This window comes from Mus musculus, chromosome 1 (assembly GCF_000001635.26).
Source record: "Mus musculus strain C57BL/6J chromosome 1, GRCm38.p6 C57BL/6J".
Taxonomy (NCBI): Eukaryota; Metazoa; Chordata; class Mammalia; order Rodentia; family Muridae; genus Mus; species Mus musculus.
Window position 1 is genome coordinate 10,591,207 of NC_000067.6, and position 20,427 is coordinate 10,611,633.

At 41.0% G+C, this 20,427-nt stretch overlaps 1 protein-coding gene across 4 annotated transcripts in view; it reads right to left on the minus strand.

The window, feature by feature from the left end:
* Cpa6 (carboxypeptidase A6) overlaps window positions 1-20,427 on the minus strand; it is a 424,263-nt gene that overhangs the window by 295,416 nt on the left and 108,420 nt on the right. For all 4 annotated transcript variants that reach the window (XM_011238392.3, NM_001289497.1, NM_177834.4 and 1 more), the window contains exon 2: window positions 4,414-4,489. In XM_011238392.3, the coding sequence (XP_011236694.1) occupies window positions 4,414-4,489 (76 nt within the window). The remainder of the gene's footprint in view (window positions 1-4,413; window positions 4,490-20,427) is intronic.

Consider the following 20,427-nt stretch of genomic DNA (forward strand, 5'->3'; position numbering starts at 1 on the left):
TAACTTGATTTAAGCCATGGTTATGGTCTTAATTAACAATTTAATTGGCTAGTGCTTTCTCAATCCAGTTCTCTCGGGGCATGGTTTTCTGTTTAAGTTTCTTGTTTCAATTCTTTAGCAAAACAATAAAATTTAATTAGGAAAGCAAGCAGCTTTGTAATAGCAGTTCTATGTCTAATTAGCTATGTGGTGACCAGAGTTCTCAGATTCCATTCAATATTGTATGCACATTTTACATTTGATCATGTTTCAGATAAGGCATTGTGAATTTACAGCCTAAGCATGTCAGTGAATCACGTTCAGTTTCCCTAAGAGTCTTGGTTATAGTCAGAGAAACCAGGAAAATTAACTTAGAGCTGTGGCAGAGGAGAATAAGAGAGAAAATGCAGGATGTAGGTGGTTACTGTACTCCAAGTCTGTTTTCCATTGCTAGGATAAATCAACATCAGCTTAGCTGTTTCAAACAAAGCCCACTTATCTCACAGTCCTGCAGATCAGTGGGCCAGTCCCAGATGCCTAAATTTTCTTCAGAATCTCAAGGGGCTAAAATCAAAGCATCCAAGAAAGGACTCTGGTGCATTCTTATTTGGACCTCAGTGTCCTGTGATCTGTAGTACTGATGTCTCCATTTCACTGTTCAGCTGGGAATCCGCACATCCCAGAGACCAGTGTCATTCTTGGTTTGTGACTCTCAAGAATGGCTCCCAGCGTAGCAGTTTGTGAACACTCCTCTGACCCCTTCCTCTGTGAACAGCTGGGGAAAAACTCTTTGCTTCTGAAGATTTCTTTGATTTGCTCAGGCCTACCCCAGATAGTCTCTCTCTGCTCTATACTATAACATCACCAAAGGGATACCTATCCCTTCCTATTCTTAGGGAAGTTATTCTGCAGGGCAGGAGCAGAAGGCCGGAAAGATCTGGACCATATTAGAATTCTATCAATTACATCTTGCTGTAGGAGAAAGGAGAAAAGAAAGACAGTACTCTCCTTGGCCACTCATCCTTCTTTTCCCTAAGACTGCTGCATAGGTGCAAGGTGTTTGCAGTGGCCCTGATTCTGTCCTCTGAGCTCCACGGGGCAGAAGATGATACAGTCAATTCGTTTTCCCTACAGAGTGCTTTCTCCAGTTGGCTGGAATTTCTGCTCTCCACGGTGGGAAGCGATCACTTGGTAAAATAATTCAAATAATTTAAGGTAACATCAAGGTAGGAGATGCCTCTAGGGAGAAAGTTATCTACGTTCAATACCTCAAATTCTAGTTCAGGAAAACTATCTTACTTGAGAAAGGAAAGGAAGATATGTAGAAAAGAGTCTCAACAGAGAAGCCTGAGATGCTGTCTTTAGAAGGTCCTGTTTGCATAGCTTTCCTAAGGCCAGCATCTGGGAGCCTAGCTTTTCAGAGGGCTCCCATAATCAGGTTCCCATAAGAACTACAGGCACCAAGTCTCTTGTAAGTCTCCTTGCAGCCACCATTGCAGATGTGCTGTCACAGCCCATTGCTGTGGGAATTAGGCATGTTCGGTGTGACAGGAAGGACTAAGAAGGACTTGGGGGCAGGGGGGCGGGGAGCTGCTCCTGGATTCCCCTGGGTTGACTCATGCACTGTTCCCCTCTGCTGACTCTGCCTCCAAGCTTTTCACAGTATACATCACAGTTGTGAGCATGCTTTCACAATGAGTCACATGAGGCCTCATGAAAATCAGAGTCCCCGAGACCATTGCTTGATGCTGCTCTTCCACCTGTCTTTTAATTGTCTTCTAAGCTCCCGTAGCAACAAGACATCTCCCAAGCTGACCTCTTTCCTTAAAGACTAAATGAATGCAGTTTTTAGGAATGTTTTACTATAACTGTCCCACATAAGTTTCCTTTGAGATTGAAGAATTCCATTCTCAAATTCTAGTTCAAGAAAACTTGAAGCCAGAGGGTAAACTGCTCAAAAGAGGAAGTCCCAGAAATTGATCAGATTCATCAGGCCCTTCCCTCCAAGAGTAAGCAATAAATGCCTCTGAAGGTCAGTCTCAGACAAGCCAAGCTGCAAAGAAGACTCTGAGAGAGGACAAGCTGCCTAGAAGCAGCAGAAGCCAGCCAAGCTGCCTCTAATAGGTTTAGACCAGCTGAGTCACTTGGAAAGGACACTCTCTAACCTGTTGAGCTGCTTGCAGACTGTGCAGTGTGCTCCGGGTTCCCAGCTTTTTTTTTTTTTTTTTGTGAACATTTACTCATGCTGGGGTGGGCTTTGGTTATACAGTCATTCGAGTCATTTCTCCTTCTATAAGTGACTGCTCACCCATTCTCCTGTAAAGTAGCCTCAATAAAAACTTGGTTTACCAAGTTGAATGTTGGATCTGTGCTTTGGTCTGCCATAGGTTCCCTATACCTGGGGTGAGTAGATGTACACACATGTTGCAACTCCCTAGGATAAGTCTTGTCACACAACAATAACCATCTGTCTTAATCAGGGCTTCTATTCTTGGACAAAACATCATGACCAAGAAGCACTTGGGGAGGAAAGGGTTTATTCAGCTTACACTTCCACATTGCTGTTCATCACTAAGGAAGTCAGGACTGGAACTCAAGCAGGTCAGGAAGCAGGAGCTGATGCAGAAGCCATGGAGGGATGTTCCTTACTGGCTTACTCAGCCTGTTCTCTTATAGAACCAAGACTACCAGCCCAGAGATGGTCCCACCCGCAATGGGCCCTTCCCCCTTGATCACTAATTGAGAAAATGCCTTACAGCTGGATCTCATGGAGGCATTTCCCCAACTGAAGCTCGTTTCTCTGTGATAACTCCAACCTGTGTCAAGTTGACACCCAAAACCAGCCAGTTCACCATCCATGTAAAAGTCATAGTATACATGTGTGGCCTTCTGTGCCAGTGGCCTTCTGGGGTTCCATATATTTTGTGAAAGCAATTGTATCATGCTGGCTAATGGCAGGTGACCATCACATGAATAAATGTGGAATCTAATTCACATTTCTGGTTTTTTTTCCATGTTAGAGATTGATCCAAGTGTACCATGTGTGCTGGGAAACCACCCCTGACCTAGATCCCCAGTCTTCATTTTTTTCTTATATAACATAAGGCCTATCATATAAATCGACTGACATCATGGATACAACCCTTTTCTTTCCAGTATTTGATTTAGATTAGCTGTTTCCTCAAACAGGAGTCAGGATGATCTCACTCTCCCTGTGCTGTATTTAAACTGATGGGGTGGAGATGGAAAGGCCTACTTGAATTTTCTTTCTGCCTTTGCAGTGCTTAGCTCCCTGGTGGGAAATTTGGGAAGTGTCTGGTTATTAGAGTCAGAAGAACATTGTGAGGCAGATAGTCCTGGCTTGCTGCTGAGGGTTAATGTTAGCACCACAGGGAAGGCCCCTCAAGGGGAGGAGTGTTAGGAAACAAGTCTTTCTGGGGTTCCATAAAACAACCATTATTTGCAGAAAAGATAGCGTTACTTAAATTGGGGTAAGAAAAGAAGGGGGAAAAGGAGATCAATGACCTAGGAGTTCAAAGGCCCATCAGCAAATAACTGCAATATTTACAAGGAAGATGCCAAGTAGAAAAACAAAGCTAGCCATGAAAGATCAAAGGCATGGTAATGACAAACACCCACCTTGAAGGTGTCCTCCCTCCCACATCATCTAACACCAGCACCCCAGAGGACTGTGTGTCCATCGCCTAAAGAAAATATCTTTGTGCCATGTTAAAGATGAACAAGGCCCTCCGGCAATCTGCATTACCATCTTTTAGAATGAAGTCTCAAATACCATATGTGTCATGGACTGGCCCATTTCAGCCCCATGAAGGAGAACTAATAACCACACCTCTCACCTTAAGTTCTTAGCTGAAGCCAATAACTAAGCAGGAAGAGAATAGTGAGAGACCCTTACTCCAAATCCATACAACCATCAGAGTGTGAACAAGCAGCACCTTCAGCCTTTGCCGAGGAGGCCCTCAAAATACAACAGAGTTAATGACTGACTGCTTGGTCCATCTTCCCCAGCCTATTTCCATTTAAAAGTCTGAATCTAAACAAGAAGGTAGGCATGCTCTAGGAAGATTTCAAAAAGGAAAAGTGGAGTTCTGAAAAACGGTCAATTAAATTCACAACCCCAAAGAAAACATGGCTATTTACCACTTCTAGAATATTTCAGATGCTCGTGGGAACACAACAGTATTCAAAAAGCATTCATCATACCTGGCAGATGGATCGTCAGTGTTCTCTTGTGTGAATAGTGTATAGAATAATTTACATCTTGACAGAATTCCACTCTCCTTTAAATGCTCCTCCACACCATCTCTTTACCTACTTCCTCTGTCTAATTATTCTCGTTATTCATCCCCAGTTTCAACCCCAGTCAGCCAACACACCACAGGTTTGACCATAGGACAGTGCAAGATCTGTTACCTTAAGTTGGTGGTATATGTTCTTGAGTGCAAGTGCTTCCTCTTCGGATTTGGGGATGAGTCTTATCACTTTATCACTGCAAAGGAGGGGGAAAGGTAGGCGTTATTATTTAAGAGCAAAGATAGACACCTTTTTTCCTTTGCCTTTTTTTTCCCAGAAACAAGAGTAGTTTATTTAGCATATTGCCAATGGTATGGCAGGCATGGCCATAACAAGAAATGCCTGTTTGTCTTCTCTCTCTCTCTCTCTCTCTCTCTCTCTCTCTCTCTCTCTCTCTCTCTCTCTCTCCCTTTTAAGACACTTCTTGTGCTTCTAATAAAAGCAGACAGCTTTTCAAGTATTAAGGGCAGTTATTGGTATCCTCTGATTGCTTGCAGCCTCTTTCTTGGTCTGAATCACTATCAATATTTCATCAGGATTGGAAGATATAAGCTCACATATTATATCGTTACTTTATCTTTAGAATGGATGGTTGTTTCCAAGATGAGGTAAGGTTAATGTGGAAGGCATCAACCCAAAGGGTGATGGATTTTAGCTCTGTGTGCTCACTTCCAATCCTTTAATTTTGCCTTCTCATCTCATCACACCTTCTTCAGGTCTATGAATGGAAAGCCTTCTTGGCTTGCTGACAACTACTTAGAATGTTTTGAGCAGCCTTATTCTAAGGCAGCTTTGTGCTTTGGTTTTCTCAAAACCATCCCAAATAACCTTGCAGTTTCAATGTCATGGAATCCATATAAAAGAAAGCAGAAGGTAACACTGTCAAGTCAGTATAAAACAATGCTAAATATCACCATGGGACTTAAGTTTGAGATGTAGTTTTCCTCTCTGCTTCCGATGCCTCTGACCTATATTTTTCCAGATTCATCAGACCCTGGCCTCTCCCACCTGACCCAATACAGATCTTGGCAGCAATCGGCAGCTCAGCTGGGTGCTATGGCTTTTCTGATGGATGGATCACCTGACAGCTTGCTGAGAAACAGCTCCATCTGGGGCCCTGTCAGCTCCTCCAGCATGCAGAGGAAGCAATCTGGAGCTGTTTTACAGCCACACTTTCTTTCTTTTTTTTTTTTTTTTTAAGATGGATAATTCAACCTGGCAATTGGTTCTTCTTTTGAGAGTATATGACATAAAAACATCCAGCACCTCTGGGATTATTAAATTCTGAAAATGGTAGCTGAATGGTTACTTTATCCTAGCCTTTATAAATTCTCAGACATGTCTTTGGAGACTTGTTTACTGTTACTTGCTCATCAAAGAACTGAGAGCAACGGATGCTACCCAGCAAGGAGACGGAATGCAGCATTTTCTGGTGTAAACCAGTAAGATACGTGATGGAATACTCAGTAACCCCAGTGCAACGGAAGCTCGTTCTCTCGCAGGGAATCCACAGGACCCCACGTGCCCTCATTTGCTTCACCAAACAGAAAGCTTATTCGTTCTGAATCTGATAGGCAGTATTTTTCTGAAGCAGGAGCCATAATTTGGTACCATAAACAGGGAGGCTCTAGGTTTTGAGTTTAGATAAAAACACAGCTGGGTATCTATCTTAGAAAATGACCTGAAGGATTTTCTTTGTGTGTGTGTGTGTGTGTGTGTGTGTGTGTGATGTCTATTGTCGCATACCCTTGACCACAATGCTTAAACATTTTTTATTGGATATTTTCTTTATTTACATTTCAAATGTTATCCCCTTTCCTGGTTTCCCTCCCGCCTGGAAACACCCTATCACATCCTCCCTCCCCCTGCTTCTATGAGGGTGTTCCTCCACTCACCCACCCACCCACTCCCACCTCCCCACCCTCAATTCCCTTACACTAGGGAAACTATTGAACCTTCATAGGACCAAGGACCTCTCCTTCCATTGATGCATGACAAGGCCATCCATCCTCTGCAACATATGCAGCTGGAGCCATTCTTTGTTGATGGCTTAGTCCCTAGGAGTTCGGGGGGGGGGGGTCTGGTTGGTTGATATTGTTCTTTCTATAGAGTTGCAAACCCCTTTAACTCCTTCAGTCCTTGCTCTAACTCCTCTATTGGGGACCCCATGCTCAGTCCAATGGTTGGCTACAAACATCCACCTCTGTATTTGTAAGGCTCTGGCAGGGCCTCTCAGGAGACAGCCATATCAGGCTCCTTTCAGCATTCAGAGTCAACCATTTCTAGTCTTTAACCAGGACAAACACCAATGTCTTACTGCTTAATAATTTTATGAAGGTTATTTCACAAAGATTCCTTTATGTGCCAGGCCCAGAGAGTGTGCCAGGGAGTGAGTATTTCTGCTTATTTATTCCTACGCCCAGTGAGTTTTATCTGGGAAAGGCCCCACCTTTGGGATTATGGAACACCTCCTATCATTACCACTGTAGAGACATGGATTCTTGTCTTTTAATTTGACCTTATTATTTGCTCTTTCCTCAGGCTGCTCTTCAGCAAGGCACCAATCCTGTCATTTCCAACAGCAGTCACTTGGGACACTGGGCACTTTATAATGACTTCAGAGAAAATCCTGTAGAGGTTTTCTTTTGGTATTGATTTAAGCCACAATGTTCAGTTTTTAAATATTTCAGAAAATACAACCTAACTTGGTATAGTAGAGGATTTCTGTGGCTGTCTTTCATAAGGTGTCAGAATCAATGACTGTGATGAGTTTTGGGTGCCCTTCCAGACCAGTCTCCTCCTCATGGTCCTGCTCAGACACTCACCTCCACCTGTGTCAGGACCCAGCCATCAGGTCGAGGATTAATTCCTCACGGTGGCAGGACTGGGAGGTGCAGCTAAGTGTGTGAGTCAATCAGAGGACTGGAGCCCCTAGCAATGGATGTGGTTTTCCCTTGGGAATGGGTTAGCTAATGGGGTTGTTTTACCTCCCTTTCTACATGGGCATGCTTATCCTTCTGCTAATCTGCCATGAAGGGAGCAGCAAAAAGTCCTTGCCAGACACTGACCCTGTGTTACCACCTGACCCTTTTAAGCCTTCAAAACTATAAGCTAAATACATCTCTTTGGTTCATAAATAGTCAGATCTTGGGTGTTGTGCTAAAGCAACAGAAAACAGACTAAGACATAGGTCTTACATTGTTCCCAGGGACTCTGGTTAATCTGGGAATGGGCATGTATTGTAAATGGACATAATCAAGCAGAAAGTAAGGATTAACGGGACTGGGAGAGAGTAATTTTCTTGTTGAAAGTAAACAAGGAAATGTGTCACCCTGTTTGCAACTACCAACCTACAATCATGAAGGCTGAAGCCTGGGGTGAAGCAGCTTCCTGTCTTTCTCACTGCAGTGTGGGAGATTGCATGTAGGCTCAGAGAGAACCTGGGTCTACAACGGTCTAGTTGACTCTACCAACTTCTAAGTCTGTTTTTTTCTTCTTCTTCTATATGTTGTAGTATGCAATATAAATTCCCTTATGGTGTAGGCCAGGTTGAGTCTGATTTTTCTCTCCTTCTCACCAAACACATTTTGCACAATGACAATATTTTTACTTAGTTTGCCTATCTTTAGAGAGATGACAAAAGTCAGCAAATCAATTTTTCACAGGTGGGATTATACATCCTTGATTTCTTGCCTAAGTACTCCTCTCTAAAACATACCTTTAAATTGGGTGGCAACTTAAATTGTGTGTGCTTTCAGAAGGAAAGATTTGGGGTGTCCCAGTGCTAGGATTCATTTCATAGACACATGGAGAGGAGAACAAGATATTTCAAATATTTGCCAAAATGTCTAAAATCTTTTATCTCACAGAAAAGTTAACATTAGCATGTCCACTAACTTAAAAATTCTCATCCCTAAATATTAAAAAAAATAAATAAAATCCAATCTGTTAGGTAATTCCATGCAGAAAAATTGCCATTCCCTCACATGGTCATGCTATGGTGTACTTGGCTCTGAGAGCTGCATTTCCTTTGTTGAGATACTGTTCTTGATGTACATGAAAATTTTCATTTAAAGGCAGTAAATAAGGAACAACGCAGTTGGGCAGATTCAGGCATTAAATGGATGCTCTCTCTTTTGCTTATGGTTTATAGTTCCAATATAAAGTACTGAGTGCATGAGAAATCACCCTGTGGCAGTTTGCTTAGGACATGAAGATTTAGACTTTGCTTCTAGATTAAAGTTAGGCAGAAGTGATGACTATGTTGTTTTGCAGTTATTTTAACAACACAGGAAAGAAAAGCACAGTCTCTGGATATGCTTTATTACAGACATTTTCTCAAATGGCTACGTGTCTACCATGGTATCTTATCTGTAATAGGCGGTCAATAAACATTTGCTGAATTAAATGGAAAGTTGACTTTTTGTAAGCCACATCATCTTTCCAATACCTCAAATTCGGTTTCCATCGAAAGCTTTGAAAGAATTAACTTTTCTCTTATTGGCATACAACAGAGGAAAAAGGCATAAGATGTAATCCTGACATTAAATTAAATTAAGTAAGATACTGTCTTCATTATATCTTTGAGAGCTGGTGGAGGTTGTGTCAAATCAGGATATTGTTCTTTCTTTCAGTCTTTTTCATAGCATTTAAAAATGAGACACAACCAGAGAAAAACATTACCAAGATAGAGAACAAGCCAGTTATCCTAATGCATGCAGCAATTATCCCATTCAAGAAAGGAAAGAGAGAATTATAAAGGAAGGATTTCCAAAGTATGTATTTTAGTTGTTTGTTTATGACATAAATCATACTCCATGATGTTACTATTGTATATGATATATATGTAGTATAAGGCAGTAGCTAGTCAATGTTTCATAAATTACACAGAGAAACTATTACAAAGGTTCTAGCTTGAGTGATCAGAGAATACCATATGAATGGATTTTGATAATTAAACTAAAAAGACTTAGAGCCCAGTAGACTGACAGCTATTGTCATTTGTTATTTTAATAGGAATAAGCATAGATTCACTTAGAAATCCATCAGGCAGAACAATCTTTTTCCAATACGAAACACTTAGCAACGCTGGTGTATGTGTGTGTTTGTGTATGTGTGTGTTTGTGTGTGTATAGTCATATGTATGTGTATTCACATGTGTATATTCACAGGTGTGTGTGCTTTATGTCTTTTAATATAGTAAGTAGTTGACAGAATAAGGGAAATCCTAAAAAAGCCTCAAATTCTGAGTTCACAGTTACCATAAAGGTAGTGATTAGCCTGATTCGTTAGCATCTTGACAGTCTCTAATGCTTTAGATGAGAAGGTAAGAACTCACACTAGAGACTCCAGCATAAAGCCTAAGGTTAATAACTTTGGTAAAAAGATGGCTAGAAAATATGCTCCATGAAAAAAAAAAAAAACACTAGAAAAGCTTGTCTGTATTGAACTTGGCAATGAAGAGATAGGTGAGTGTCCTGTTTAGGGTTTCTATTGCTGCCAATGAAATACCATGACAAAAAGTAAGTTAGGGAGAAAAGGGTTTATTTGGCTTACATTTCCACATTAGAGTTCATCACTAAAGGAAGTCAGGGCTGGAACTCAAACAGAGCAATGACCTGAAGGCAGGAGCTGATGCAGAAGCCATGGAAGTGTGCTGCTTCCTGGCTTGCTTCACGTGGCTTTCTCAGCCTGCTTTTGTACAGAACCCAGGACTCCTAGCCCATGAGTAACCCCACCAACAATGGGCTGGGCCCTTCCACATCATTAACTAATGAAAAAAATGACCAATAAAAGGATATTATGGAGGCATTTTCTCATTTGAGGTTCCCTCCTTTCAGACTCTAGCTTGTGTCAAAGTGACATAAGACACGTCAACACAGTGAGACAGTCACCACAGAGAATTTAAGACCACAAGCTAGTCCTGTAGTAAGGCTGAGAATGAAATTCAAACTACTTAAGTGGCTCAAACCTCTCCAACCTAAGCATTTGTATTCAGATATTCTTTTCAATGGAGGTTCCTTGTGGTCCATTCCTATGCCTCCTTTGGGAGACATTCATTAGTAAGCTTCAAAGTGATACCTATTAATGAATCATACATGAGGGATTATAAGCAGTGGTTTCAGTTAAAAGAAAAATTCTTCACCTAAGCTGGAAGATTACATGTCAATTTACTCGTTCATGTGGAGCCAGCCTGAAGAGCAGCCATGATGGCAACATACAAGAGAGTTACAAGACTAAGTACTGTTCCGGCTGGCCTTCCATCTTGCTATAGTATAATTTCTCCTGATTGCTGGATTCTTCCCTTTTGTGGTTCTAGGATCAAATTAGTGCTTTGATCATGCTGGAAAAAATTCTAAATCATCAGCTTGTCTTACCCTTTAAAAATGTCTTCTCTGGGCCATGCATGTAACTTGTTTTTTGTTTAAAAAAAAAAAAACAGGGTCTCTGATACATATGCAGCTAGAGACACGAGCTCTGGGGTTACTGGTTAGTTCATATTGTTGTTCCACCTGTAGGGTTGCAGACCCCTTTAGCTCCTTGAGGGTCTGGGGGACTTTTGGGATAGCATTTGAAATGTAAATGAAGAAAATACCTAATTAAAAAAATAAATTAAAAAAATAGGGTCTCACAGAGGATGTTGGATGTAGACTTCTGAGCAATGCTGGGACAGTTAGGCCCTTTGGACATTTGGTGTAGACTCCTGTCATTTCCTATTTGGAGATGGATTTTTACCATGGGGGACCAGGAGTACCATGCCATACTTTAGATCTTCAATGTTTTCCTGAAGCCCCAGGTGTTAAATCATAACCTCTGCCTTAGCACTATTTGGAAGTGATGATGTTAAGATATGAGACCTAGAAGGTGATCTTCAGTCTTTCAGGATCATGTGTTTGAAGGGATAGAGAGATGCTGGACCACAGACCTTTTTTCTTTTTCTCTTCCTAGCTCTGAGGTGAGCAGTTTTATACTTCCATTTACTTTCATAGTGGTGTATTGCCTTGTCTCTGGATCAAAGCATCGGGGCCAAAACTTTAGTTGAAACACTTTTCTTTATCAGTTGAATATGTCAAATATTTTATTATAGTAGGAGGAAGATAATCAACACTGAATGGAAAAACCTATACTAATGTGTACCATTGAGTAAAGTGTGGATACTACGTACCATTGAGTGAGTGTGGAGTTAGAATAATTTATACTAAGGATACACTTTCTCTCATCTATCAACAAAATCTCTAGCTCTTGAAGGCAAGTCTTACAATAGTGAAACTAGAGAGAAGAGTTAAACAAGAGGCTGAATTTGGTGCTCATTTCATGCAAGGAACAAAGTTCTGGCAGAGCTCTGTATACAGTTTGATTGTGCATCTTAGATTTCAAATAAAGGAGGGATGGGCTTGGGTGGGCTATGAGTTATCACAGTGTGAACTGGAAGATGAAGGCAGCTTTCCTGATAGAATTAAGTCTGACTTGGTAGAATGGTTTCATAGTCGAGTTCACCTTTACCAACCGAGTGACATAATACACAATATCCTAAATGAGTGCTGTATCTCTTGCTCCAAGATTGTGTTAGTCTAGCTTTTCATCACTGTAATAGACACCTAAGAAAAACAGTTTAAAGAAGGTGAGATGTATTTGGCTCAGGTTTCATCAATTTTAGTCTGCGGTTTCCTGGATCCATCACTTTGGGCCCAGGGCAAGGTAGAGGAGGAGAGGATTGTATCCTTCAAGAATCCTGCCCAGTAACCTACTCTCTAACTGTATCATATTCATTTATGTAAGTTAACTAAATAGCAACTTAAAGGGAGGAGAATTCATTTTGGCCCATGATTTCAGAGGTTTAAATTCATGTTTTTGTGTTGATTGGCCCCAGTCAGCAAGGCTAAGTCTTCTCAAAGCAAAGGAAATCTGAACAGGGTGAGTGATCAGGGGAGTTGAGGTTTTTGAGGTCAATCATAGTATAAACAAGTATGTCTCATTTCCTTCCTTTATTAAACCAAGCAAAACAGGAAGTGATGCTTATATTTACCTTAAGCAAATACAAGTACATAGATGTTACCTCCTTCCAGCCTAGCAAGGCTGGCTGTGACCATCTGCTGCTTAAGCACCTGCTGTGCTGCTCCTTTGATGTGCCACTACCTTCCTGAGGCCCAACTTGCCTGAGGCCTCTCTTCCAAGACTTTCTGGAGTTAACACTGAACTGCGATCTTTGGGAGTTCCCACTAAAAAGCTGACCTATCTACTTCAAAGGAACTTTGCTTGGCCAGGGATGGGCCTCCCCTTTTCTTTATAAAGCGTGTTTGCTGACATTAAAATTGAACCTTGAGCAGAGCCTTGTCTTGGTTCCTTCCTTATCTCTCGCAGTCTAGCCCCTCTTCTCTTCCAGGTTTCCAAAATGCCTTTCCAGGCTAGAACCCAGACCTGTGATCTGCTGGCCGGACACAACACATAGAGGGAATATACCTCATGCTGTGTCTTATCATCTTTGTTCATGTGAAAGTGTCATGAATACTCCCAGGCTATCACCTTTCCTGCAAAAAATAATGTGTATATGCCAGACATTCCCTTCATGTCACTTATAACATTAAATATGTTTGTTTCTAGGAGACCTTAGGAAAAGAATATTCTGCACTCTGCCCCAATTTTAGTTCACAATAAGCTCACAGCTTTCTTATACAGGCTCCCGCATTCTTGCTTGCTCCATTGTCACAGTTGGCTTGTGATAAGACAGGACACTGGAACAGGAGCATACACAGGAGGGGGAGTCTTACTCCATGGCAGCCAGGAGCCAGAAAGGCATAACAGAAAGGATCCAGGACAGGATGTACTCTTTAAAAGACATGACCAGTGAACTACTTTCTCAATCTAGGCTCAACCTCCAAAACTTTCCAGTATTTCATTAATCTTTAATCCATCAATGAAGTAGACTATTGATTGTCCAGAAACCTCATCATCTAAACTACTTTAGAAATGCCCTTACAGAAACACAGGAGTCTTTTAATCTTTTAGGTATCATCAAATCTTATCAATATTGACAATACATTTTAACCATTAGAAATCTGACTCATGTCAATGTGACATCCTACAGTTCTTATTAAACTGTGTTTAATCTCAAATCAATGAGAAAGCCATAGTAGAGTGTAGCATAACTACTTTGCACATAACAAATGACACCATGTTTCCCTCTAAAGTCTTAACAATTCTAACACTATTTCAATGTCCAATCCCAACGTTTCCCACTGAAATTCAAGATAACACCTTAGCTGTAAGTCCTTATAATTTAAACAATAAAAGTCTGGAGCCGATGAGAGAGTTCAGTAGATGAAGGCATTCATTGCCTAGAAACCTGAGCTTGGTTCCTGGAAGCCATGTGAAGGTAGAAGGGGCGAGTCAACTCTACAGAGTTGTCATCTGACCTCCATATATGTGCCACAATATCTGCCTCCCCCAAGCCACATGCTTGCAGTATACAATCTGGGATTGTATATTGTATAAATATTCCATTTCAAAGGGAAGAAATATGAGAATACCAATGCAGAATCATATCAAAGCAGGACTCAAATCCAGAAGGGTAAGCTTTAAACCCTGTAGATCTTTGCCTGGCATCTGGGCACATGTGAGTTTCCAAGTGTTTGGGAACCCCTCCATACCATTGTCTTTCTGGTTCCAGACCACACATCTTCTTTCCTGGAGTGCCTCTGTTGCCTTCTACAACTTTGCACTGCAACATTCCCTATTCCTGTTATTACCAGCTTTACTCCAATAGCTTCATATATGGTCCTATTAGGAGCACCCCATGAGAATTCCGAATCTTGTTACCAGGCCTTCCAGGTTTTCCTTTGGAATCTGGATAGAAGACCTTTATAAGCCCCAACTCTTACATTCTGAAGGTCTGTAAAACCAGTGCCATATGGCTGATAGCATTGTTTGCTGCAAGCTTGAGGAGTACAAAGACCCCCTCAGACCATGGTTATCATAGGCTCTGAAGCCTGTGTGGCTAAAGTTGGGAATGCACTTCATAATATGATCCTATGCATATTGAGGATTTTAGTAGCCCTCTAATCAAGAGAAGGTCGTATGATACCCGATGTGTCCTGAAAGCATCTCACCCATTGCTGCAATGGTAAATCCTTGGCTTCTTTTCAATCTCTTCATCAACCATGACTTTCTTGCCCTCATCTTGGAGTCTGCTCCTTTTCTGACCAAGCTTTTCAAATCTCTCCAGTCTATTTTTTGCTCACTATTCTCACTATAATTCACACTAAAAGCATGTAGCAGGAATAGTCATAGTGATAACTCCTTTTCTGGCCTCTGCATTAAACCTTTTATCACTGTGATAAAATACTTGAGGAAAATAACTTAGGGAAGATTTATTTTGAATTGTCATGGTTTCAGAGGTCTCTGTCCATGGTTGGATGGACCTATTGCTTTAGTCCTGAAGTAAGGCAGAAAATCAAGGCACTGGGAACATATAACCAAAACTCTTTATTTTGCGGTGGCCAGGACGCAGAGAAATATATAAGGGATCTGGGTGTCAAAATACCGCTCAGGAACTCTTCTGCAGTGACTCAGTTCTTCCATCAGGACCCTCCCCTTCTATCACTTTACAGTAATGTGTCCAAATTACGAGTATCTAGATAAAACAATTCATTAGGTCAAAGTTCTCATGAGCTAATTGCTTCTAGAATCACCCTCACAAACACATCTAGAAATAGATTTTTACTAGAACCTCTAAGGTATTTCTCAAAACAAATAAGATAAGGTTTACCATCACACAAGGATTTAGATAAAATTATATTTTAAATAATGTGATAATTTTTCAAATAATACTGTCTTGGAATGGATGGAATGGATTTAATTTTTATCTTAAGTGTACTGGTGATATCATTTTAAACATAATGGGTCAGACATTCATTCTTAGACTTCTTTTGGGAAGAAATTGAGAGACTACGTCTTTAGCTGAATAGACTGGTTTCCAGTTCTGTGGAGGGTATAAGTCCTCCAACAAAATAAACTTTCCTGGGGATGCTGCAGAGCTCTCAGGAGAAGTTACTGGGGGGGGGGGAAGGAAAATATTCCTGATGAAGATGAGAAAGGGCCTATTAGGGGATATAAGATACTTGTTCTTTTAGCAGATGTCCAATACCACATTCAGTACCCTATGAACTGAGGACAAAGTCAGTCTGTTTTCTTATAATTATCTAGCTTGCATTTACAGAGGGAACAGATAGTATGCATACAAACCAACACAGTTTCAGAGGCCCATGAGGGCTATGGACGTGGGAAGAGGTTATATGTTTATCATGAATGTGGGGTGCTCTTTCAGAGTGGGTGGCCAAGGAATGGTCTTCTGAATCAAACTTTGAATTAAAACATGTATTGTAAAGAACCAATTGGCAAGGTATAAGGACAGAGTGTTCTAAATAAAGAAAGGCCAATTGCAGATTCTGTATGTGAGCATGCTGAGTCTACCTGAGGATAACAAGATAGTCCCTATCTACATCTGGGAAGGGGTAGGGTTAGGAGTGAGGCAGCAGATATCAAATGGTGGAATTCTGGAGTGTCATATGGTTTAACATCTATACTCAGTGCCAGGCATCTCCTAGAATATTCTAATCTGGAAAATGATATGTGATTTCTAATTTTAAAGGCTCATTCGAGGTACTGTGTAGAGAATGAAATATAGAGAAACAGAAGAGAAGGAGGTAGGTGGGGTGGTAATTTGAATACTGCTGAAGGCTAGAAGTGGATTTCCTGAAGAAATGGAGGGAAGGAGATCAAGGGTGTGTTTTTAGTGAAGCTTGCATGATTTACTGGTGAATTAAGAGAACAGAAGGAAGTAAGGAAGGGGGCTGGTGAGATGGCTCAGCGGGTAAGACGCCCTCTTCTGGAGTGTCTGAAGTACAGCTACAGTGTACTTACATATAATAAATAAATAAATCTTGGGCTGGTGAGATGGCTCAGTGGGTAAGAGCACCCGACTGCTCTTCCGAAGGTCCAGAGTTCAAATCCCACCACCCACATGGTGGCTCACAACCATCTGTAACAAGATCTGATGCCCTCTTCTGGAGTGTCTGAAGACAGCTACAATGTACTTACATATAATAAATAAATCTTTTAAAAAGAGAGAGAGAGAGAACAGAAGGAATTTTAGGAAGACAGGGATCCCATCTGCTTTGACTGACCAAGGTGGAGGAAAAGGAACCAGCTTTGTCCGAAGGCATTGGGTTTTTTTCTTCTTGGAAGGGTTAACTTTGCAGTGCTGTCAGATTTCAGATGGTGATTTTAATAACTTATTTGGATTTGTGAATTTATGGCTTCACCAGAAATTATAGCTGGAGGAATCCAATTTAATAATCACCAACATAGGTAGTGCTAAAACCATGATACTCATTTCATTATATGCCCTATATGCTAGTACACAGACTAGAAAATAGATGAAACCCAGTAATTCTATTATACTATTTTAGAAATTGTATGTCTGTACTGGTGAGGATGTAGAGCAAGGGAAACATTCCTCCATTGCTGGAAGAAGTGCAAATTTGTACAGCCACTGTGGAAATCAATATGGAGATACCTCAGAAAATTGGGAATCTATCTCAAGACCCAGTTATACCACACCTGAGTATATACCCAAAGGATGCTCCATTCTACCACAAAGACACTTGTTCAACTATGATCATAGAAGTGTAATTCATACTAGCCAGAAGTTGGAACAACCTAGATGTTCCTTAACTGAATTATAGATAAAGAAAATGTGGTATATTTATACAATGGAGTATTACTGAGCTGTCAAAAAATTAATATAACTTAAAATATTTGCAGACAAATGGATGGAACTATTAAAAAAGATCCTGAGTGAGGTAACTCAGACCCAGAAAGACAAATATGGTATGTGCTCAGTTATAAGTGGATATTAACAATTAAAGAAAGGATAGTCATGCTACAATCCACAGATTCAGAGAGGCTAACTAATAAGGAGGACTTAAGGGGGTGTCAGTGGGGGTGGGGTGAAACATATGTGAGATGAAAATAGGAAAGGCCAGGTGGGGATGGGTAACGGGGGAAGAAAAGGCAGAAAGGGAGAGAGGGAGAGAGAAGGAAGGAGATGGAGGGAGGGAGGGAGGGAGGGAGGGAAGGAGGGAGGGAGGGAGAGAGAGAGAGAGAGAGGGAGAGAGGGAGAGAGAGAATGAACATGGGGAGGGAAAACTGAAAGTGGGGAAAATTGGAAGGATGATATGGAAATGTAGTGCTGGGAACTCCCTGGATTCTATGAAGGTAAACCTAGCTCTCAAGGACTCCAAGTAATGTGAGACATGAAGCTTGAACTGCTCATCCTCTGTAACATAAACCCAGCCACACAACCTCTGATCCATAATTTGTCCTGCTTGAAAGATATGGTTGGGTAATGGTGGCACAGAATTTGTGGGAGTGGCCAACCAATTGATTGGCCCTACTTGAGGCTCATGTCATGAGAGGGAGCCCATTCCTGACACTACCCGGATGGCTAGGAACAAGAGGCTGGATAGACCAGAGACCTAGGATAGAAGCAAACACAAATGACAAACAAACAAGCAAGCAAGCAAACAAAAACAACAACAAAAAAGAGTCAATGAAATGATTCCTAATGATATACTTCTATTCACATAGATCTGTTCCCAGACCAATCTTCAACAGAGAGGCTTCATCCAGCAACTGAAGGAAACAGATGTAGAGACCCACAGGTGGAGCTTATAGAATCCGGTGGAAGATGGGGAGAAAGGATTGTAGGAGTAAGAGAGGTCAAGTACACCATAAGAAAATCCACATAATCAGTTAAGCAGGGCTCATAGGTGCTCACAGAGTCTGATATGACAATTCATGGGACTGTCTAGATCTTCTGTATGTATCTAATGCTTGTGTAACTTGGTGTTCTTGTGGGATTCCGAACAATGAGAGTAAGGGTGTATCTGACTCTTGTCTGTTCTTGGGACCCTTTTCCTCTTACTGGTTGGCTTGTTTAGTCTTGATATGAGGGTTTGTGCCTAGTCTTACTGTAACATGTTGTACCATTTGATATCCCTGGGAGGCTGCTCTTTTCTGGATCTGGAGGCCAGGGGAGGTGGGGGTGGGCACTGGGAGGAATAGAGGAAGGGGAAACTATATTGTATTGTGTAAGAGAAGAATAAACTTAAAAACAAAAAGAAACTGCATGTAAGTATTCTTTATGTTTAAAAATTAATATTTAATTAAAATACTTTTTTATGTATATATGCATGTGTCTGTTCATGAGTGCACACATGCACACACACACACACACACACACACACACACACACGAAGAACCTTTTCAGCTTTGTAGCTGATTATGTTTGCCTCTTGGTGGATGTACAACCAATACAGAGAGTGTAGTCATTATTTTTCAGATATAGATAATTATAACATAAAATCTTGATAGTTATGGATTTTTTTATTTTCTCTGTGTATAAAATCTGGATGATGCCATCAAAGATGTCTAGAGTATATTTCAAATCACATTAGAAACATGTAGTTTTCTGCCTTTGAAAAAGATAATTAGGCTTATAACAGTGAATCAAACAGAACTGTCTACAGGGAACTCATCCAGTTGTAATGTTTGATTTATTTACTTTAATCCTAACAATAATAAATTATAATCATACTCAATAGTTTTTAGTTCTTGACAACTTCAACCTTTTTGAAAATGCTTCCTGTGTATTATTGGATCTATTACAGATGTTAGCAATAGGACATATTTTATGATGGCATGGTTGATTATCTCCTAATCACTTTCTAGCTAAGTTTACATTTTTGGCCAGTACATATATGCAATGTATCATGGTCACATTCAACCCATGGTACTCTCACCTCATCTACTCTTGCTAACCTCTTTTGTCACAACTCTTTTCATCTTTACTGTTCTTTCTTTCCTTTTTTTGCTCACCCAGTTTAATTAGGGTTGCTTGCATTCCCATGGATATACACTTTTTACTAGAGTTTGACCAATACTTCTTTAAGGATTTGGTAAACTGATATACCAGTTACCTATGTAGATACCAGAGCACTAAGCTCATGTTGAACTTTGCCTAGATTGGCTTCATATCTTATCAGAATTACATTGTCTATGGTTTGTTCAAAATTGCTTATGATACTGCTAAACAGTGGGTAGCCTGAGAACTGCATGTCCCTCTTCACCTGTGACTCTTTTCAATTCATACAATTCTAGAACTCTGTGGGAAGCCGTGCACAATCGCCATTACACGATGGCACTGGCTTCCTCAGTGCCTAACTAGTAAACAAGCAATGTGCGCAGGTGCTGGAGTAAATTCATGCCAAGTCACTGCCCATCCCGGGGTGTAATAGTGGAGTGATGGGTGAGCAGCTAATCAGGAGCTGACACGTCACACGGAGGGGTATTTAAGCAGCTCCTTTTTCTGGGTTCGGGGTCTTCCTGAGAAGTAAGCAATAAAGCTTTGCCGTAGAAGGATCTGTTTGTCCGAGTGTGTTTTGCTGGCGAAACGTTACAAGGACAGGACTCCACCACCTTGAAGGTTAGCTTCAGCCTGACATGAAGCTTTTTGGACAGAAATGGGAGTAGATACTGCAACTACTAAGGGACTGGTGAGGAAGCTCCAGATGAGCACTGGAAGAGGCCCAATGCCACCTTAAGAGATCTGACAAGGGAGAGAGGAAAGACAGAACTGGGGGCTGGTCTTGGTTGGCCTCACTGTTCTTCCCATTGCTCAAGAACCAGAAAAGGCACTAAAATAAGTCTGCCTTTTAATTTTTTTAATCCGTCATTATTTTCTCTCTTATATTTACACAGGGACAATGTGCATGAAGTCTGTGATTCTCTGGAGCAAGGCTAGAGATGTAGACTTGTCAGTCCTATAAATCAAAAGACTAGCACCAAGTCAGCAGAACTCCAGCTCAGTTCCTCTACAGTTTTCTTAACTTTCATTCCTTTGTTCCTTCAACAGAGCAAGTATACTTTATTGTCACAAAATGGCCTCATCTGTCCCAGTACTCATGTATGCACATTGTACTATCTAAGGGAAGGAGAGGTTGTTGTTGTTTTAAGCTTCATTCTCCTCTAATCAAGTAAGGTGCCATACCCATTCTTGAGGGAATCACTATGTTA